The 23,920-nt window shown below is 37.3% G+C and overlaps 1 protein-coding gene across 6 annotated transcripts in view; it reads left to right on the top strand.

Annotated features, from left to right (window-relative positions):
* LOC150109418 (basement membrane-specific heparan sulfate proteoglycan core protein-like) overlaps positions 1–23,920 on the top strand; it is a 1,783,738-nt gene that overhangs the window by 917,999 nt on the left and 841,819 nt on the right. For all 6 annotated transcript variants that reach the window (XM_090413063.1, XM_090413041.1, XM_090413033.1 and 3 more), the window contains 2 exons: positions 3,654–3,727; positions 13,808–13,948. In XM_090413063.1, coding sequence (XP_090269189.1) covers positions 3,654–3,727; positions 13,808–13,948 — 215 coding nt within the window. The remainder of the gene's footprint in view (positions 1–3,653; positions 3,728–13,807; positions 13,949–23,920) is intronic.

Genomic DNA, 23,920 nt, shown 5'->3' with positions numbered 1-23,920 from the left:
TCCTCCTCCTCCTCTGTAAATTGCATTCCCTCAACCTATCTTCATACTCGACATTCCAAAGACCAGAAACTACCTTAATCATCTTTGAAATTTTGAAATTCTTTTGAAAACCTAGTGACTAAATCTGTGCACAGTAATCTGTGGTCTGATCAAAGCCTTAGCCGAGTGGCTATGTGCTTCGCAACCATATGCCTGGGAAAGGAGCATCCTCGGTTTGATTCACTTTGCTGACGTGAGGAGCTTAGGATCTTTCTCAGACATAGTCAAGTTAGTCCGTCTTGGGCGTGGACAGCAGGGTTTTTCTTCCCAGTTTAGCTGGAGTTTTTCATCCTGCAAACAGGCAAACTGGCTCCGTGAACATACACACACGATACATTTTTATGGGAAAAGAATAAAATCCAATATATAATTTGTTACACACCGATACAGTCAGGAATACCTAAAATAATCCCTCCAGCTATAGGTCTGAATTGTCAGCTATGCCCGTCCCAAACCCGGATTAAAAAAAAAAAAAAATGGGGGGGGTTTTGAGGTGGTGTTTTGCCTCCCTGTAAAAGGGGCTCACAGCCGTTGAATCACCATACGAAATAAAAATTAAATAAAGCCTTATAGAGTATGATCATAACATCCTTACTCTTACATGTCCATGTTCTCCCTATTGAACTGTTCTCATAATTCTAGCAAAATGTCCCCAAAATTTCAGGTACTTATCCACCAACACCTGCCAGATCTCTCATCTCCACCCCTACCAGTGTTACCCTGTATCCCATTTGTGCTTCCCAAACTTTAAAACCTTATACTTTGCTATGTTGAACTGGTAGCTCCATTCATGTTCCCATTCAGAAAATCTATTCAAGTCCATTTGTAAGGCAACAACATAAATTCTACTCCTTTATAGTTCTTTCCAAATTTGCATCATCTGCAAGCAACTGCATATCACAATTCATGATCGTACTAGTATTGTGTACATGCAAATTATTGTTATACAGGTATCTCCACAGAGTTGGAAGGCTCATTGTGGTAGATCCATTATTCACACAATACATATCTCTTCTTAAACTCATCCACCGATGAAGCACTCACATCAGCCTCTGGTAACCCATTCCACTCATTTACCACCCTCCAAGAAAACAATCTAGTCCTAACACTTCCACTAGTGACCCCTTGTTCTCTCTCCCTTCTTGCCATATACTGGAAAAAAAGTCTTCAGTGTCAATTCGATAAAACCCCTTTATAATAACTTTGTCTCCTCTCTTTCACCTATCAGCTGATTTTTGAAGTCCACAGACTGTCAGTCTATTCTCATAGGAAGTTCCATAGACCCACCACAATCTTTGTTACTCATCTCTGGATCCTCTCCACTTCATCCCATATAGAATCCAGGAGTCCAGTCTGTGCATAGTAGTCCAGATGTGGTAACCAGTTTTCTGCAGTTCAGTTCCATCAATCTAGTACACAGCTTGTATTGTCTTCCCAAAATGTCACCATACAGTTGGCCATATTAAACTGCAGGGATTTATCTTTGCCTATACTGCTAGTCTATTTAAGTCTTCCTGAAGGATCTCTGCTGCACCATGATTTAACATCAGGAAACAACTGAATATTTCATGTCAAATCATTGATATACAAATTAAACAAAATAGAACCATATTAAATAGCAATGGCCTAAAAACAGATCCCTGGGGCACACCACTGGGACAGAAGACTAAGTCGCAATCAGATCCTCTGATACCATGACCAAATTCAAAACTCTTGATCCTCATGTTCCCTCCACCACATGATGCCTAAGCCAGTTAACCTCAAGAAAATCCAAACGTTCAGTTCTTTATTACTGTATGCCTTCTTCTCTGCCCAGTTTATATCATTATAGGTGAGGTTTTCCATAATGATTGCTCACTTTGCACTTACCAAACTTGCTTAAACATTTCCTGCTCATCACCATCTATATTCCATAGTATGTGGCAACATCCCACTAAATATCTTGTCTTTTATACATCTATTTCACACCATATGCTCTCAGAACCATTAGTGTCATTTCCACTGTGATTTTCCACCACCACCATGTTTACTCTCCCTGTCTTTCCAAAATATGCTATACCATTCAATTTCTATCCCTGTTAGAGCATCCTCCTCAGTTAACCAGGTTTCACTGATACCAAAAACTTTTCGAGAGACTGAGTCAATCAGTGCCACAAACTCATTCCCTTTATTCCTTTACAAATGTTCCTAGCATTTATACAGAAAAAAAAAATGTATTTCCAGTATTCTTATAGCCATTATTATTTACCTCATGTTCCACCTGGCTCTGTAATATAGCATACCTCCTCTCATTTCTCAAGCCACTTTCCCAGAGATTGGACCATAAAGGCTTCCAATTTCTCTCTCCACACATCCTGTTTCATTGATACACACATGCAAGCATGGTCATCAGAGAAACCATCTTTCTGCTACACTTCCCAAGGTTAAGTCCATGTGTATGTTATTAACATTTTCTCTGCTCTCCAACACAATACTGATATCCACAAATTGAATTTTTCATTTTGAACCAATCTCTGCTGCTGCTAAATCCTGAGATTGAGATACTTGTCTTCCAGCACCTTTCAGCCTACAGTTCATTACACATTCTTGTCTTGCATGTACCACATTTTTAAATAAGTACAAAATCATCAACTATGCTATGAATAATGTCTTTAAATGGTGGTGGGCTGGGCAAGGTGTTATAACTGGCAGCTGCCATATTGAATACAATTGATACAGTTGGATACAATACAGAGACGATAAAACTCCTAACAAAATACCACACAATTGTACAAAAATATCATAAATTTGAATAGTGCAAATTTAGAAACCGGTATTGACAACACGATATCTTTCCATTCTTATAACAACTAACATCACCAGTTACCTCTGTCAACACACACACACACACACACTAGCAGCGTCTACCCAATTACACTTAGTTCTTACAGAAATTTAGAGTCCACTTTTTGCAATGTGTAACAGGTATGGAATTTTTTTTGTATAGATAATGCATGTTATTCACAAAAAATGTGGGAATGCATTTGTAGCACAATCATATTAAATTTTAATTAAAAAATACTATGTATGTTGATGTTGGTTTCATCTAACCTTTTGGGTTGTATTGTTATCACCATTACCATTTAATTATTCAGAGTTTTCTAAAATTAAGAAATAAAACTAGGGAATAATATTTTATATTTGTAGTATCTTTAAAGATGTCTTTCAGTATTCCAGGTAATGATTATATATTATGACCCTACATGTTTCATTACTTACAAAGTCAGATGTGAATGATAAGTCTCAAATAATACTCCAGAAGAATAACATTGTAAGAATCTAAACATGTTGTGTATTAACAAGTAATGCTTACTGAAATACTGTAGTCATTTCTGAATTGAAGGCAGCATAAAGTATGATAAAATTTTTATTTCTAATTTTGATATTCATATTCTTCCAATGCTAAGAAAATGTTTGAGCAAAAAATGGAATTGTTCATCAATATATTGTAGAGTATAAATTGGAAAATTAGTAAGTTTCTTCCATTGAATATATCTTTAAGGTTACCACTCGTTGATAGCAAAATATTCATTATGTTTAAATGCTCAAGTTGGCTTTTTTTTTTTTTGTCACAGGTGGTCTTCAGTGTGATCCTGTTGGTAGCTTAACTCCTGAACCAAGTAGAACTACTGGTCTCTGCCAGTGTAAGGTAATGTTATACAGAATTGATTTAGTATAAAAAAAAGTAAAAAAAAATATACGGAAAAAGTAAAAAAGTAAAAAAAGGAAAAAGTAAAAAAATAAACGGAGAGAGCACATCGAGTGAATGGTATCAGTGGAACTAGCTGTAGATCCAGAAATGAGTTGTTGTGTTTGTATACCAATGCTAGAAGCATAAGAAACAAGGCGGATGAAATGGTTGCACTAATTGCGTCTGTGCACCCAGAGATTGTCGGAATAAGTGAGACATGGTTAGATGAGGACGACATCCTGACAGGAATAGAGATGGAAAGGTATGATGTGTTTCGTGAGGATAGAAGGGATAAAAAGGGAGGGGGAGTGCTATTGATGATAGAGAAAGAGTTATGTCCATACAAGGTAGAGATGCAAGAGGGAAATAGGGCCAGTGGTTTTGAGGCAGTATGGTGTGAGATAGAGGTGAATAGAATCAAATACTTGGTGGGATGTTGTTATAGACCTGGTAATGTGGATGGTGGTGATAGTGAAATGTATAGTCAAATAAGCCAAGCAAATAAGAAAAGGGTGATCATTATGGGTGATTTTAATTATGGCAATATAGACTAGAATGAAGAGATAGCGACTGGAAGTAAAGAAAATGAGTTTCTTGAGTTTTTGAGGGATAACTACCTCAGACAGTATGTAACAAAGGGCACGTGAGGATTGAGGGTCTTGGATTTGGTCATCTCATCAGAGGATGTAATTATAAATGAGGTGTCAAATCATCCACCAATTGGTGAGAGTGACCATGAGGTGATTACCTGGGTGGTTGCCAGCAGTGCAAAGACCCCTGTGAAAAAAGGGTATATGTGGAACTACAAGGGGGGTGATTATGAAGAGCTCAGGAAACAGCTTGCAGATGTAGCATGGAATGAGGAGTTAGCTGGAAAAGAGATCAATGCAGCTTGGGGGATTTTCAAAAACTATTTAGTAGATGCAATGTCTAAATGTATACCATGGGTAAGAAGGTTAAATAAGGTAGGTGTGAGATGGATGAATAAAGAGATTAAGCATGCAATACAGAAAAAAAAAGGCATTGTGGAGACAGCATAAGAGAAGTGGAAGTAACCAATTTCATGAGGTCTACAAAGACCAGGCAAGGAGGGTGGCTTGGTTGGTGAGAGTAGCTAAAGAGAGGTATGAACAGCAGTTAGCTAATGAAGCCAAAAAGAATCCTAGGGAGTTCTTTCGATATGTAGCCAGCAAAAGAAAGAATGATTATGGAAGGATGACATTGATTGGAGGAAATGGTATAAAGACAGCTGTTGCAGAATGTGTTGTGGAGATACTTAATGAGCAATTCATAAAGATCTTTCAATCTTGTGAATGTGACTTCATGGAGAGATTAAGAGCAGTTGATGATGGGGAGGAGAGACTGACTGTAAGTGAGCAAGAGGTGGTTGGGGAGTTGAGTAAACTAGATGTAAATAAGGCTGTGGGACTTGATAATATATCACCACGTATTCTGAAGGAGTGTGCTAGAGAGTTGACACCTGCCTTGACATATTTTTTTAATACGAGTCTTGCACTTGGTCAAGTTCCTAAAGAGTGGAAGGAGGGCAAGATTGTGCCACTTCATAAAGGAGGTGATCGAACTCAAGCATCAAACTATAGGCCTATCTGTGTGTCAGGTGTTGTGGTTAAGTTGTTGGAGAAGCTTGTGAGAACTAGGATCCAGAGTTGGGTTGACAACAATGGTATAATTTTTGATGGACAGCATGGATTTGCTAAAGGGAGGTCATGTTTTAGTAATCTACTTACTTATTACAATAAAGTGACTGCTTCCTTGGACAGAGGAGAAGGATACACAGTAATATACTTGGATTTCGCAAAAGCTTTTGATAGAGTACCTCATGATAAGTTGACAGTCAAACTAGAGCAGATGGGGTTGGATATTAGATTAGTGCATTGGATTGGAGGCTGGCTATCTGATAGGTATCAACAAGTTGTGTATGGGGGTGCGATATCCAGGAAAAGGAAAGTCGCTAGTGGAGTGCCTCAGGGGTCTGTTTTAGGGCCATTACTATTTAACTTATATATTAATGATATTGGTGAAGATTTGGATGGAGATATTTAGTTGTTTGCAGATGATGCAAAGTTGGGACGAACCATAAAGAGTAGTGAAGATGTTGTGGCCTTGCAAGAAGACTTGAATAAATTGAGTGATTGGGCAAACAAATGGGGATGTGAGTTCAATGTTGCAAAATGTAAGGTTTTAAAATTTGGAAAACAAAGATGGGATGCAGAATTTATGCTTGGTGAGAATATATTGTTGGAAGTAGAGGAAATAAGAGATCTGGGGGTGATAGTGGATAAGGATCTAAAATTTAGGGGACACATTCTGGGAATGATGCGGAGGACACTGACATGTAGAAGTAGGGAGATACTTGTTCCAATGTATAAGGCTTTGATTAGGCCACACTTGGACTATTGTGCCCAGATTTGGTCACCGGGTTTTCAGAAGGATGAAGAGATGTTGGAAAGGGTCCAAAGGCGAATGACTAAGGTAGTTTCTGACCTCTGGAATGTTGAGTATGAGGAAAGATTGAAAAGATGTAATTTGCAGAGTCTCATGGAGAGAAGGAAGAGGGGCTGATATGATAGAGACCTACAAGTTGGTAAGGGGTTGTTATAGGATCAATGGTGGAGAAGTTCTACAGAGAATAGTGGGAGATCAGGGGAGAACCAGAGGTCATCCCTGGAAACTGTATAAGGAGGGTGTGAGTAAGGGAGTGAGAGGCAGGTTTTTTTCATGCAGAGTTGAGTGATTGGAATGCCCTGCCTGAGAGCGTGGTGTCTGCAAGTAGTTTGAATGTGTTTAAGACACGGTATGATGAGATGTGTGTGTAAGATAAAAGGACCTCCTAGATGAGTCTTTGACTCCATGAGGTCTTGTTTTAATAATAATAATAATAAATAAGAATTTCATGCTTATCATTATTTTGCAGTATCTGTATGTAGTCCAGAGGCCCATTGTGGGAAATCCAAACTAATTATTATACACACAAAATCTATCATACCTGATTAAACTTGTTCACTGTCAGGGAAATCAAAACTAATTCTGACAATCCATTCCACTCATTCATCACTCTCTCCATGCATTTTATACAACCTCTTTAATATCTTTTGTTTCTGTTATGTTCCCTCTTTTTCTGCCTATCAACTAAACTTTGTAATCCACACACACCTTCAACCAGTCCTCACAGGGGCTGCATTCCACAGATCTGTCACCATCTTGGTCACTTGTCTCTGATGAATCTTTTCAACCACCTCCTGGTTCCCAAGAAACCCAGATGATATTATCTGTGCACAGTAGTCAGGATGTGGCTGAATCATAGTCTTATAAAGAGGGATAATAACTTCCTCATCTTTACTAGTGTGTTTTTCAACATTCAACTAATTCATTGAGCTATTTTACTTGGTCACTCATCTCTAAATCTAGGTCTTTCTTGCAGACCACCTCCTGGTCTGCAAGAAATCTAGGTGACCAAATCTGTGCACAGTGGTCAAGATGCAGCCAAATCATAGCCTAATAAAGAGGAATAATTACTTCCCTACATTTACTTGTTAGCATGTTTTTCAACATCAAAGTAATCCTTTGAGTTATTTTATCAACTTTTGCAATATTCCCTCTGAACTTCCCCTCTGTATCCACCATTATCCCCAAGTTCCTAGCATCATCAACTTCTTGCAATTCAGTACCATCAATGTGATACACCATATGTAACCTTTTCAACCCAAAGTTCATCAACTTACATTTTGCAACATTACATTGACAAACAACATCCTTTTGCACGCAATACTAATTTATTTAAATCATCATGTAGGATATCTCTATCACCTTTGTAAACTATTGCACTTCCCAATTTTGCATCATCAGTAAACAACTGATTACCTCCCTTCCCCCTTACTTTTCCTATATTATTGATATATAAATTAGAGTAGTATCTCTAACCAGAGGTTCTGTTTAGGGTAATCTATCAAACGTCTTCACAAAATCTAAGTATATATTAATGTGTATCTTTTTCCTCTGTTCATGGAAGCAGTCACCTTATTGTAATAAGTAAGTAGATTACTAAAACATGACCTTCCTTCAGCAAATCCATGCTGTCCATCAAAAATAATATCATTGTTGTCAACCCAATTCTGGATCCTAGTTCTCACCAGCTTCTCCAAGAACTTAACCACAATACCTGACACACAGATAATCCTATAATTTGATGCCTGAGTTCTATCACCTCCCTTATGAAGTGGCACAATCTTGCTCTCTTTCCACTCCTGTGGAACTTGACCCAGTGCTAGACTCATATTAAAAAAAAAAAATATGTCAAGGCAGATGTCAACTCCCTGGCACATTACTTCAGAATATGTGGTGATATATTATCAGGTTCCCACAGCCTTATTAACATCAAGTTTGCTCATCTTCCCATACACCTCTTGCTCACTTACAGTAAGTCTCTCCTCCCCAACCTTAACTGCTCTCGATCTCTCCATGATGTCACGTTCACAAGAATTCACCTTTCTGAACTGCTCATTAAGTATCTCCATTATATCTTCCACAACAGTTGTCCTTATACCATTTTTTCCAATCAATGTCATCTTTCCATATCCATTCTTTTTTTTATATGCTGGCTACGTATTGAAAGAACCCCCAGGATTCTTTTTGGCTTAAGTAGCTAACTGCTACTCATACTTCACTTTTGCTACCCTTACCAACCAAGTCGCCCTCTTTGCCTAGTCTTTATAATCCTCATTGAATTGGTTATTACCACTTCCCTTATGCTGCCTGCATAATGCCTTTTTTCTCTGTATTGCATGTTTAATCTCTTCATTCATCCATTTCACACTTACTTTATTTAATCTTCTGACCCTTGGAATACATTTAGACATTGCTTCTACTAGATAGTTCTTGAATATCCTCCAAGGTGCATTGATCTCTTTTCCAGCTAACTCCTCATTCCATGCTACACCCACAAGCTGTCTCCTGAGCTCGTCATAATCACCAGCCTTGTAGTTCCACATATACTCTTTTCTCACAGAGGTCCTCACACTGCTGGCAACCACCCAGGTAATCACTTCATGGTCACTCTTACTAACTGGAGAGTGATTTGACACCTCATTTATAATACATCTTCGGATAAGATAATCAAATCCAAGACTCTCAATCCTCGTGTGCCTTCTGTTACATACTGTCTTAGGTAATTGTTCCTCAAAAACTCAAACAAATTTTCTTTCCTTTCAGTTGCTATCTCATCATCCCAGTCTATATTGTGATAGTTAAAATCGCCCACGACAATCACTATTTTCTTATTTGCTTGGCTAATTCGATTATACATTTCATAGTCACTACCATCCACTTTATCAGGTGTATAACAATATCCAACTAAGTATTTCATTCTATTCACCTCTATCTCACACATCCTACTGCCTGAAAACCACTGGCACTATTTCCCTCTTGCATCTCTACTTTGTATGGGCTTAATTTTTTCTCTATCATCAATAGCAGTCCCCCTTCCTTTTGACCCTTTTTGTCCTCATGAAACACATCATATCCTTCCATCTCTATTCCTGTCAGGATGTTGTCCTCATCCAACCATGTCTCACTTATTCCTACAATTTTTGGGTGAATAAACTCAATTAATGCAACCATTTCATTTTCGTTGTTTCTTACACTTCTTGCATTTGTATTATAAACACAGTAGCTTATTCCTGGATCTATAGCTTCATTGACATTAGTTCCATTGACACCACTTATTTGATGTGACCTCTCCATTCTTAACTCAAGCCGTTTCTTTCTCTCCTTATTCTTCTTAGAACCTTCTTCAAATCCAACTGTTTTCCCTTGATCCCAGGTCATCCCCTTCCCTTTTTGTCTACACATGCATTCACATCCTCTTTGAGCATCTACCTTTCTCATGCCGTGTTCCTCTGTTCACTCTAAGCCTCCCCTTTTCCCTGTCTGTCTTGCACTCCTGTTCTCTCATTCTCTACACTGATGCTGCCTGCTTCTTTATTCACAACCACCTCTTCAATCTCTCTCCTGTTTTACTCTCTTTTTCTTCCACATTACTTTCCATTATCAGATTCATTCTCTACCTTCCAGCAGCAGTCTCTCCAAGCGACTCACACCAAAACCACTCAAATGCAGTCCATTGCTCCTATAACAGTTCACCTTGTCCTTCAAACTGATTCCATACATTAACAAACTGCACTCCTTTCTGCTCACATATTTCTGCTAACATATCATTCATAATTCTTGCTCTCTGCCTCATCTCACCACTGTCATACCTAGGCAACATGGTTACTGCCTTTCTTATCACACTATTATCTTTTATCCCTCACAACATCTTGACAGCAATCTGATGTGTTCTTTGTTTGCAGTCAAGTCCTTTGTACCTATTGCATCTACCTATACAGTTCACTTTGTCCTTCAAACTCATTCCACACATTAACAAACTGCACTCCTTTCTCCTCAGACATTTCTGCTAATGTATCATTCATAATTCTTTTTAATAATTCATATATCCATACTAATTTTTTTACATTGCATCCCAAATTATTTTCCAAATTTCAAAACATTATTTATGCTGACAGCATAGCATTCTAAGAATAGAATGGGTTTAAGGGAAGGTCAAATTTTTAGCAGTCTACTTATGTATTACATAGTGATAAATGCACTGTACAAGGGAGATGCATAATTGCACTTTGTAATTGCTTTTAATAAACTTCCATATTACAAGTTGGTATTCAAACTAGAATGCTTAAGGTTAGATAGCAGATTAGAGAGTCAGAGGAGATTAGCAGTCTGATATCACCAATTTGTGTACAGGAGGCAGTATCCCAAGGGTTTGTTTTCGGAACATTATTGAGGTGAACATTCTTTATGTTAGAAGTTTAATGGAATATTGACAGCACTAGGAAAGGATTAAAAACTGATTTCAATGCTTCCAATATTTTGTCGGTCACTGAGACATCTGCAAGGAACACAAATAACACTTGTAACACACACAGTATTAAATGAAACACTTGGGTGACTCTAAAATCCTATCTGGGTAGTGTGCCCTCTATGGTCATTTGTAGGCAGCCTAGAATGTAAAGTGGGACCACTTACAATTATTGTTTCCCAATAATCGTAAGAGATTTATGCATCCATATTTGTTGAGGTTAGCTTGATTTCTGAGTGGTGCTGCAGATTCCTAAAATAGTCTTTATTTTTAATTTACTATGGTGGAACATGGTGGTTTTTTTTTTCTAGAAGATCCTGTGAGTTGTGTCCAATACGTGGTCTGCAAGGCCAGATTGACCATAGTCATGATTACAGATATGTGTTCATCTAAATGGACAATGGCTGATCTACTTGTCTGAAATAAGCTAACTTGCAGGAACAGGGTACTTTATATACTCTGGGCATTGAGAGAGAGAGAAAGGAGGGAGCTGATTTTGGTAGAACAGATAAGGGTAGCAAGTTTCTGGTGAGGCTTAAAAGCTGTGTAGAGGCTGTACTTAATGACCTGGCTATTTTTTCTGATGTGTTGCAGATGTAGGGGGATGGTGATAGCAATTCTGAAATCCTTCTTGAAGAGATTGCCTAGAACTGATTATTATTATTTTTTAATTCTGTAATCACTGTAGCCATTGGATAAGGTGTTGAATATATGGTTGAGTTCAGTTGAAAGGGTGGTTCCACTGGAACACAGATTATAAGCTCTGTTGGTTAGTTTTTATGATGCCACATTGTTGAGAGGGGTGGTTGGTAGGAAAGTATCTACTGGTTAGTTTTACGATGCCATAAAAACTAACCATTGTTGAGAAGGGTAGTGATGGTGGGTTCACAGGCAGAACATCCATAAATTTTCTCACCACCACCCCTCTCAATGATACTTTTTGGCACAGCCATGGGAGGTCATTTGTTTCACTCATCTGCTGATCTCTTTATGGAAAATCTTGAAAAAAGGTTTCTAACTTCATCCAATCCTAAATTCTAGATTTATTGGAGGTGTGTAGTTGATATTTTCATTTGGAATCATGACATTGCTGAATCATCATCATCCTTACCTCACATAATTCATTCCATCAAAAAATAAAATTTACTTGGAAATTGAAAGTGAAGGAAAGACTACCTTTTTCTGGATTTACTCATCACAAAATTCTGATGATAGCTTCACATTAAATGTTTACTACAAGACTGCAAGCCAACATATAAAGGATGTCACTTTCATTCATCATTCTCATGGCTCTCTCATAAAAGAAAAAAAATCATTCATACTTTTAAAAAATGTGCTACCTTAATCCTAAAAGTAATGAAAACAAAAATCAACTGCAACTTGTTCTCAACTCACTATTAACAGATATCCTAGGGAACTGTCCAAAAAAAATAGGATTTTCTAAATTAGGATATGCACTACAGTCACTATTTCAATCCTGCGTGTCGGTAGGCTTTTAAGCAAAATTTGCAAATCTAAACAACATCATGTTATCAAGGTGATTTTGAAACCTATTCTCACCACCATCTGTAGCACAAAAAGACAACTCCCTCTGCAAACATCCTGGAGTTTTAACAGAAATTCCTCTCCTCAGATCGAGAAATCAACCATGAGCATTTTTTGCATGGCACTCTTATTAAGAACCAAGAACTAATGAGCAGCATTTCTAAATCTTATCGGATCTCTTCGCATTCCAGATTTCGACTAATCACCTCTATGCTAGAAAGTGGATGCATGCCACCTTCCACAATCTCCAGGTGTTTATTTATACTACAGTAGGTTCCTGCAAGCTTCACTTGTTGACTTTTAGTTTGCAATTGCTAACTTTGCATTTTTATTTATTTTTACTCTGGAGAAGTGACATATTATCAATGGTGATACTAGTCATTTCATTTTATTTTACCTTGTATCATAATAAACTAGAAAATCCCAATTTTTCAGTAATTTAACTTCACTGGTCAAAAGTTCTACCTGAAACAAATATCTAGATTTATCATATTGGTTCTTTTTTTGAAACAAATTGAATCAGAATGCAAGATAGGTATCCAGGACCATTATCACAGAAGAGATATATGACTGGTGATGAATACAGAATTATTTTTTTCGTGTGCCATTATTGTTTAAGTTGTGTATTAATGATTTGGTAGAGATTTATTTGGTGATGTGGAGTTGTTTGCAGATGATGATGCAAAATTTGGAAAGAGCTGTGAGGAATGAAACTGGTGTTATAGTTCTTGGAGAATATGAATTGTTGCACAGTAAGATTTTGAATGCAAGAACTTGATTATGTGTACTCTTTTAATGAGAGTGTATTGAAGGTGGTGGAGGAAATAAGGATTTTTGAAGCAATGACAAGGACTTGAAGATTGCAAGAAAAGAATATTGAGAACAGCATGTTATGGAATGGTGCACCTGACATAATGGAATGGTGGTTTAGTTCCATTGGGATTTAGATGACTGGGTGGGTGCAGAATTAATGACCTTGTATTTGAAGTGAAGAAGAGATTTTGGAAAGGATCCCAAGAAGATAAATAAGGTAGCATCAGGTCTTCGGAATGTTCGTACAAAGAAAATGCAAGAATACAGTTTGTAAAGCCTAGTTTGTGAGTAATGTGCACTAGATTAATGCAGAAGATTAATCATATTGTTAAGAGAAGTAGAAAAAAGTCGTAATCTGTGGATCTTATATGAGAAAGAAATGAAATGAGCTAACAAAGAGTGCTTTCCAATCTAATTTATTCGACAGATATTCCTTTGAATGCAGCTATTGAGCAGAAAATAATATTATAGTGTGTAAGGCATGCACCAAAAGGCTCATGTGTGATTCACGCTATCAAAGCTTTGTAATTATTGTAGTTCTTATCTGTTACCAAGTAAGCATTGTCAATTTAATTTGTCTTAAATATAACTGAGTTTTTATCTTAAAATCTTTGCTTTACTGATATGTATTAATTTTTTTTTTTTAAGTATTTTGATTTTGAAATTTCTATTTTAATGTTTTCTTGTAAAATCAGTTTTTGTTTTGAGAACTAAATCTTGCAGTTCAGTACAACCTGTTCTCTTTTTAGCCATATGTTACTGGTGCCCGTTGTGATCAATGTAAGGCCAACACATTCCATCTCAATCCTGGTTCCCCTCTTGGATGCATTGACTGCTTCTGTATGGGTATTACAAAAGCCTGTACTAGTAGTACATGGAGTAGGAATCAAGTATGTTTTAATTTTATATGACACTGTTCATTTCAATAAATCATTGGTTAAGAAAAAATGTGTGTGTGTGTGTGTGTGTGTGTATATGTGTATATATATAAAACATAAAACATTAGGGGGGGGGAAGTATTAAAAATAAAATATTTCACTAGGTAGCTGAGAAGGAATTGATCCTAATTTTTTTCTTGTTATAACAAGTTTCCCCATGTTGTTCCATACCAGATATGTTTATTGTACCATTACATGTGAAAATTTGTACATCACAATAGTGAAATTATTGCTCCCTTCTGCAACTTGCTTCATCCATTAGAGGCTTTTTTTCTTATTCCAAAACTATTTGAAAGTATGAGAATGGATTTCATGTGTTTAACGAACCTATGGTGATGGTCTTCACGAAAATAGTTACTTTCAAATAACAAACAAACAGTATGTAATCAGATGAACATGGTAGTAATGCATTTCAATAAATGCACTGCACATTCTGTGAATAACGGAATTCATTCTGTTGTTTCATGATTAATTTCTTCATTTTTTTTATATTTTTTAATAAAACTCAGAGAGACTGAATGTAGTTCTGATATTTCTTTATTGTGTTCCGATTACTTTCAAAGAGACAACAATAAATTAAGATATTGAAATAATCACTTCAGTATATACTATAATTTACAAATACAGCACTAGGTACAAATAAAATTATTATAAAAATTAAGTGGATATTAAATCCAGCATTATTTTAAAGCCGAATATAGAAACTCTAAAAGTTTTGTATGAAATTTAACCAGAGAGCTTACAGGGATACACTCACTGATATTTACAAGTTGCCCTAGCCAGACTTTATGACAGATGATTGCTGCCCAAGCATCCATATATTCACCTCCATAGGACGCTTGGGCATTTGTGCATTGCTTACTTCTCGTATCCAACACCTCAATCACTCTACCTCCAGAAAAAACAAACCTCGTGCATCCTCCTGTCCACCACACCTCTAATAATCAAATCCCTATACAACACCACTTGTGGATCTTTTGGTACCACATTTATACCAGTATAATTTATTTTCATCATTTTCACTCTTCTATACAGATCTTGAATTCTCTTAACTTCACTCCACATCTTTCATCTCTTGCATCATCTTAACCAACTCAACTTTCAAATCTTGCATCACATTTTTGCTCGCATCCACTCTTTCAATTTTGTTGCCAGCCATACAAAGTTGTTTGCAGTCAGAGCTGCTCTCCACCTTTAATTGCACTGTTTTTCAACTTCCATTACAATCATATTAATTTTTCTTTCTTACCATTGATTGTTAAGTTTATCAGATTGCTCGTTCACTTTTTCAAAACTTGCTTTACTATTTTTTTCCTGCTTTTTTACACAGCCCCCCTTTTCTATTAGATGAGCACCACTCATCCTCCTCAGGGCATTCTTGCTACTAACACGTTCAGTTACTAATACATTACTACTCATCAAGTCCTCATTCAGATCACTTTTTTTTTTACACACCCTCCTTCCATCCATCTTAAATATCCATAATTTATCTACATGATTGAACGAATACATATAGCATACCTCACATTTCACGAAATGACTGAAATCAAATAAGTAAGAACAGTTTAATCACACATACAAGGCTGAATCTAGATATTTTGCCATCTGATGCAACTAATATGTCTTTAAAAAAATAGTAAGAATGGTCCATCTTTACAAAGGTGGACATCAGAAAATGGGTGCATTATACAAGTGCAATTATAGTTTAGGCTTTGTCATCTATTTTGCAAATCACTGTGTTTGCATGAACATGTTGAGGTAATGGCTGGCATATCTTTAATTGTTCCAATTCATATTGATAGCAGAAGACTAACTGGTCATAAAAATCAGGATATGAGCAATTAAGCGATTACTGTTCTGTAGTGTCACACCAAATTAATTTGTTTTCTTAAATATGATCAATCAGTATCTGTGTCCAGATGAAAGGCCAAAATGTTGCTTTGTGCTGTTACATGACTGTTATGTTAATCTTAATACTGAATATATGTTAGAGCATGTGGAATAGCAGAATGTTGTCTTTATGATCCTGAAAAGAAAATTAAGTGTCCTTCTGTGCCCTCTCACCTCTATTTAATACTTTTGGACACTTAATAGAACATTCACTCTGGTGATGCACTATTATTGAATGTTGTGAAGGCAAGATATGATAGGTGTTGTAGTCTGAGAGTGTTTGTCCTCCTGTGATGAGTGTCCTGTGGAAGGCCTGGAAAAAAATAATAGATAATAGAGATAAAAGACATTTCCTTTTTTTTTCTTATTTTTTATGACCCCATCCATGAAATGTTGTAAACCTATAGTACAGTATGTGGGTAGGCTACAGATACTTTTTATACATAGTCCAGAAACCATGCTCTAGAGACAAAACAGCCAGATAAGTAGGTTATACTCACTCACTTTGTGATGACACTTATCTCCTAAAGTAGACAATCACAAATGTCCATGTCCACGGCTGGCTTCAAACTTTAAGCTGTTGGTTGGAGAGTGGGTATTAACTATTTGGCCAACTAGGCTGGCAAATCAGCTTAATTCTGGCATTTATCAAGTTAGGGAGGTTCACATCGAAAACAAAAATCATTTGTCATCTGAAGGCTAAATGCCACAGTAATCTTCATTCAAAATCACAACCTGCTTGTTAGAGAGGTAGATATGATTGGTCAACTGCTGAAGGCATGAACAGGCTTGAGAAAAGTTTGTCTTGGGAGAAGGATTATCAAATTATTAACCCAGAGCTCCCAATGTGTAATATAATTGCAACCATTCATGGAAGGGTTTCATTAAAAAAAAAGGAAAGAAATAGATAAATAAATATATTAAATAAACAGGCCTGCAATTGATTTCACATGTTCAACTACTTTGTTTGTTTATCCCACTAAACAAAGTAGCTGAAGAACGTGCAATAATTAGTATTATAAGAACATTCTTCCACAGAGGCACATTCAGCTAATCTGTCATTTTGAACTTGAAAGCTTTTGTACTTGCAGTACATTAATGAAGTATTTGGCAATTCATTCCACTTAATCTGCACCTATCTCCATGTAAAAAAAAAAAAAAAAAACCTTTCTTTCAGCACACCATTATCCAACTTTCAGGAAGGCCTGTCATTCTTCCTCTCTCACTTTCTGCAGTTTTTATAATCCAGTTACTATCCTAAGCATCTTATCATATCTCCTCTTGCTGTCAGTCTCCCAAACTTGGCAATTTATGTTCACTTGGTGTCTCCATACTGGTGGTTATACTTTTTCATGGATGGAGTTATAAAAAAAAAAAGAAAAAAAAAAGGAAATTTCTTTATCTCCATTATCTATTATTATTTACCAAGCCTTCCACATAAGCAACATTCCAGAGGTGTGATACTGCCTTTGTCACTTGTCTCTGGTCCTCAGCACTCTTTCTGGATGGAAGTCATGACCAAATTTGAGTACAATCTGTATGTGTGTGTGATATGACTAATGCTATATACACTGACACAACTACCTCCTTATCACTACTTGTGATCGCAACTCTTGCAATCTCCCCTCTAACTTGAATCCACTGTCAACAAGCATTCCTGATCCCATATCTCATCAACAATACTTTTTTTGTATTGTTATACAAACATAACCCAACTCTGTTGATTATCCTATAATAGATTTAGTTTAATCCTTTATCCCAGTGAGAGCAAACAAAGTTTGCGCCTGAAAATATCTTCAGGACTAAATATAGTGTTGTACTATCTTATCCAGTAAGTAGTGCAACACCACCTGGTAGCTTGCTCCACCTTTGCCACGAGTTGCCTTGGTGTTGCACTACTTACTGGATAAGATAGTACAACACTATATTTAGTCCTGAAGATATTTTCAGGCGCAAACTTTGTTTGCTCTCACTGGGATAAAGGATTAAACTAAATCTATTATAGTCTAACCTAGTGATAAATAAATTTTCAACATCTTTCTCTAAATCCAGAGTAATTTTTAAATTTAAAAAAGGTGATAAACCTTTTAGCAACTCCCATAGGCACAGATGACTTGCTACTGCTTCTGCCTGGTATCTCCAGCTCTGGGCCTGGCTCCCACTGAAGAGACCTCAATAAAGGTCGAAACTAGTCTGGGTAGATGGCCAATCCCTTTAATGCATAACAGTATACATATCCACATAGGAAATGTGTTTTGCATTATGGGAGATACTGGGTTAGAAGTGCCTGGTAGCTTGCTCCACCTTTGCCACGAGTTGCCTTGGTGTTGCACTACTTACTGGATAAGATAGTACAACACTATATTTAGTCCTGAAGATATTTTCAGGCGCAAACTTTGTTTGCTCTCACTGGGATAAAGGATTAAACTAAATCTATTATAGTCTAACCTAGTGATAAATAAATTTTCAACATCTGTTGATTATCCATCAGTGCATTCCTTCTCATAAACTACTGTGCTACACCTGTGTCTCTATTATGACCACTCCTGTTAACATGTTTCTTGCTCTGGTTTTTCTTTCATATCCTATTTCTTAGGATATGAAACTGTGTGGAGCTACAAGACCAGTGATTAAACCAAGCTTGGATTTCTTGCACAGGATGAAGAGTTAAACAGAAAGGAGAAAAATGCTGCTTTTGGCACTGATACATTTGCTCATTGCTTTGACTGCAGCAAATGGTCAAAAGGATAAATAATGCAGGTGTAAACTAGAAATCAAGCATGCAGTATGGAAGAAAGGCACTGTGGTGGGGGGTATTACAAGCTAAATACTGATAGTAATCAGTTTTATGAAGAGTAAAAAGAGCAGGCTAGGAAGATAACTTCGTAAAGACAGCAGAAATGCAGTATAAGCAGAAATTATCCAATCAGGCCAAGAAAAAGCCTACAGTTCTTTCAATATGTGGCAAGTAGAAGAAAGAATTATTATTATACCAAGATTAATGGATGAATATGGTAGAAACTCTTGTAGTCAAGGCATTCTGTGAGTTGTTTATTCTCATAAGTGTGACATCATTAGAGCTTGATCTCATACATGAGAGGTCTGAGATAGATATTTGAAAAGTTGCAAGTTGTAGTTTGTGAATACTTCATGAGGAATGCTGTTCCAGAGGTAAATGAAATAAGAGGAAGAGGTGAAATAGGTTCGGTGTGTTTGCAGTTGCACCATAAAGTGATGCTGAGCAGATGCTGTTCTTGTGTTAATAGGTGCAACAGATAGTGGAGAAATAATTGGTGCCAGTTCAGTGGAGCAGTGAACATTAGAGTACATACAGTGTTGAAGCATTACATCTGTGAGTTAGAAGTTAAAGGGAATCTCTGAAAGAAGGTCATCTATGAGCTGAATTTCTCTCCTCTGGATAGCATCAACAATTTTTTGCAAGGTTTAAGTGCATTACTCCAAACATGTGAACATTATACTAAGGATGGTGGATGATTGAGGATTTGTATAAAGCTAAGAGTTGGTTGGCTGGGTGTAAAATAGAATCTTCAATAAAATAGTTTTCTGGATGCTGAGGAAGCTATTGATGTGGTGTGCTTATGCCAGGAGAGATCAGGGTAACCATTAGTCCAAGCAGGCAGAAAGAGAGATCTTTTTTGTTCATTTGTGTATTACTTGATGGCAAGGGTAGGTGAGCTGAGATATCCCTCTCTTGTGAGACAAAAGGCAAGACTGTTTTTGTTTCATTAAATGTGACAAAATTGGCCTTGCTCCATTGAAGAATGGTATGTACATCAAGCATATAGTGCTCTGACATCGCAATCTGGAAGCGTGAGATGTCAGAGTACTGCAGGTTTGTTAAATGAGGAGGATGAATGAAAACTACCTATCATTTGCAAAGCTGTGGATAGGATTAGTGGTAACTGAGAGTAGGTCATTTATAAAAACAGGAGAAAGAGAATAGGTGATAGGAGAGAACCCTGAAGTATTCCTGCATTGGTGGTGAAGCTCAGAGAGAGAGAGACATCCACCATGACATGCAATGAATGGCCAGAGAGGGAACTGGCAACCCAATTACAGAGGGGTAGCAGGTACACCAAAGGATTAGTAGGCCTTGATGCCATACACAGTGATAAGTTCTGGAATGTCAAAAGCAACAGCACAAATTTCTCCAAACCTATGTGTGGCACGGTTGGCTATAGATTTTAAATTGTGGAATCCATACTGGTAGTTGCTGATTAATTGGTGTGCCTCTAGGTGATAGAGAAGTTGGCTATTGATGACTTTCTAGATTATTATGGAGAATACTGAAGTGATGGCAGTTTGTCAGTAATTTGACAGATTTCAATCTCCCCCTTTTTTGAATAGACCTGGATATATGATTGCTTCTAGACATTTTTATAAGTACCAGCTTTATATAATAGATTGTAGAGATGGTGCAGGACAGGTTAACTCTTGAGCATAATGTTTTAGAACAAATAGAGACGATGCCATCAGACCCATCAAGGGACCAGAAGGCACAGTCTATTTAGACAGGAGGCAAGTTTTCTTTGTAAGTTTTCAAAAAATCGAATTTAGATCTGCTGATGACTGTTTTGCATTTGTTGCCAGATTTCATACACACTGAGTATGAAGCTGGAGTTCTTGATACAACCCACCTGCAGTAAGTGAATTTTTTTTTCTTTGACTGCTTTACACTTTCTATTGAATGAGGGCTTGGAAATTGGGTAGAATGGGGGATGGACTTCATGTCTGTGAGGATAATTTCTGTTACTCATTCAGAGCAGTTATTAGGGTCAGATGAGCAAAAATAATAGTCAGACCAACAAAAGGAGGAGTAGAAAATTTGGATGATATCCCATTTGGCACCTGTGTAGTGCTGGAGAATGAGAGGTCAGAAGTAGTTGGAGAAAGGGCATGCTGTGAGAGAGGCATCTTGTACAAAATTGTGGTCTGAATTGCCAAACAAAAAGATGACATCTATGATGTATCTGGAAGAAGAGCTGGTTAAAAATGAGATAGAATATTGGGTTTGAGTAAAGAGGGTTGTCAGTATTTAAAATAGGTGTTGCAATCCTATAGGAGGATCTGAAGAGACTGTTTGAGTGATCAAGCAAGTGGAGCCACCAGTTCAGAGTGGCAAAGATAAGGTTTTGAAATTTGATTGGAGGAGAAATTTCGAAGATGAGAGCTCTGGGAGCGGTGATGCGGAAGCACCTGAAGTTTAGGGGTCATATTGCTTAACTTGTAAAATCATCGCATTAGATTAAGGCAATTATCAGTACATTGACATGAAGTAAAGTGGTTTGTGTTTTTGATCAAATATAAATCTTAATCAGGTCTTATATGGATTATGTGTGCAGATTTGGTCACTTGGTTTTGCACTTCCAGTCTCACACCATTCGTGTGAAACTGTCTACCTTATATAAGCAGTCATTGAACTCACTAGACATCTGCAAATGTGACATCATTCTCAGTATTATTTATAGCATCTCCATGGAGTCGGGAAAATCATCACAAGAGACCCAAATCAACCATCATACACACACCTTATCATATCTCTCCTTGAATCCATTCACCATCAGGGAACTCACAACCAATTCTGGCAATCCATTCCACTCACTCACCACTCTCCACACAAAAAATCTGGTCTGCATACCCCTACACATCTCTTACCACACTCTTACACAACTTCCACGGATGATCCCCTAGTTCTCTGACTATTTGTCATATATTGAAAATTTTTATTTGCATCAATTTTATAAAACCCCTGTAATATCTTAAAAGTTTCTATCATGTCCTCTCTTTCCTGCCTATCAACTGAACTTTGTAGCTCACAAACCTTCAACCTATCCTCATTGGGAGTATTCTACAGACCTGTCACCATCTTGGTCACTTGTCTCTATATCTTTTCAACCACCTCCTAGTTCCCACGAAACCCAGGTGATATTATCTGTGCACAGTAGTCATTCAAGTAATTCATTGAGCTATTTTACCAATTTTTACAATATGCCCTCTGTACTTTAACTCTTTGTATCAATTTTATATTATTTATCCTTTGCCCACAATGCCAATTTATTTAAATAATCCTGCAAGCTATCTACATCACTTTATCAGCTATTGCTCTCCTCAGTTTTGCATCATCAGCCAGCAATTGAATATCCCTTCATAAATCTTTTCCTATGTCACTGATATACAAATTAAAGAGTAGTGGCCCTAGTACCGAACCTTGAGGTTCTCCGCTAGTCACCATCATTCTCCTAGACTCCATTCCACTGTATACTACTCTCTTGTGTCTGTCCATCAGCCATCTCTCCTTTCCATGCTACTAGCGTCATAACCATTCTCATTCTCTCCAGTTTTTATAATAGATTTCCGTGTGGTGTTCTGTCAAATGCCTTGTCAAAGTTGAGCAGTATCATGGTGTAGCCATTACCGTTATCCAATTTTGCTGTCACATTTATTATTAAATGTGAATAAGTTATAAGACAGGATCTACCTTTTACAAAGCCACTCTGCCCACTATAGAGTATTGCATACCTATCCACCCACTGTTGTATTTTACCTTTCATCAACTTTTTCAATAACGATATTTTTCAATACAACCACACTTCATATATTAATTGGTCTGTAGTTTGTTGCCTCTGTCTTGGAGCCACCTTTATGCAATCTTACCCTCTTTCCACATCCTTGGAATCCTGCCGGATATTGAACACTTCATCAGAGGCAATGCCAGTTCTCTTGCACATTCACGTAGTGCACGGGTTACGTGAATGTGCAAGATATGTCATCCAGTCCCACTGCTGTGCTCACATGCATATTTTTTAATATGCTGAACACCTCCTGTTCATCTACCTCAATGTTGATATGCATCTCTGTAAGATCTGTAGCATTAGCAACTGTAAAATCACCACCTGGATGATTCACCTTTGCAAAATGATCACTCAGCAACTCAATTCTTTCTTTTGATTCAGTCATCTTCCTGCCATGAGCATTGTTTAAAGTCATTCTACCATAGACATTTTCCCTCTTACTTGCTACATAACAAAAAAACTCTTTTGGGTGTGCTTTGGCTTGTTTGGCTAATTCTCTTCATGGCTGGTTTGACCTTCCTTACCCACTTTTCTTGTTTGCACTTTTTTCTTTATATTTCATCCACAATGTTTTCTTTTTTTGCAGCTCTTTCTTTATATTGCATGAAGCGGCTAAGGAATTAGCAGTGCCGTTGACCATGTATGTTTAATCTAAGTCTCAGGTCTGGTTTAGTCCCAAAGGTGTGGAAAGAGGGGAAAATAGTTTCACTGCATAAAGGAGGATCCAAGACTACGGTTGCAAATTACCGACCGATCAGCATATCAGGAGTCGTTGTCAAGGTCTTGGAGAAAGTAGTCAAGGGAAAAATACAGGAATGGATTGATGAAAAATGAGATACTGTACAGGGGACAGCATGGCTTTGTGAAGGGTAGATCATGCCTCAGTAACTTGCTCAAGTTTTATAACAAGGTGACGGCTGAACTTGATAAGGATAGTGTAGTGAGTTTACAGTGATACTGCTGGACTTGGCAAAGACGTTTGACAGGATACCACATGGAATTCTAATCCGTAAACTACAACATATGGGAATGGATATAGGGTTAGTGAGATGGATAGATGGGTGGTTGATGGAGAGATATCAAAGAGTAGTTTATTCAGGAGTAGAGTCCAAAAGACGGCCTGTGACTAGTGGTGTGCCGTAGGGTTCTGTTCTTGGACCACTGCTGTTTAATCTATTCATTAACGATATAGGGAAGGACCTAAGTGGAACAGTTCATTTGTTCGCTGATGATGCAAAGTTGGGTAGGGCGATAGTGAATGCAGAAGATGTCAAAATCTTGCAGGATGACTTTGATAGATTGGAGTTCTGGGCTAAGGAGAATGGATGTCAATTTAATGTGACAAAATGTAAGGTTATGCATTTTGGGGTGAAAAGATTAGCAGCAGTATACCACATTGGTGGAACTGTACTCCAGGAGATTGATGAGACCAGGGACTTGG

Source organism: Typopeltis vanoorti, chromosome 2 (assembly GCF_054136105.1).
Source record: "Typopeltis vanoorti isolate ZY-2024b chromosome 2, IOZ_Tvanoo_1.0, whole genome shotgun sequence".
In the NCBI taxonomy this organism is placed as follows: domain Eukaryota; kingdom Metazoa; phylum Arthropoda; class Arachnida; order Uropygi; family Thelyphonidae; genus Typopeltis; species Typopeltis vanoorti.
This window is presented reverse-complemented; position numbering and strand designations above follow the sequence as displayed.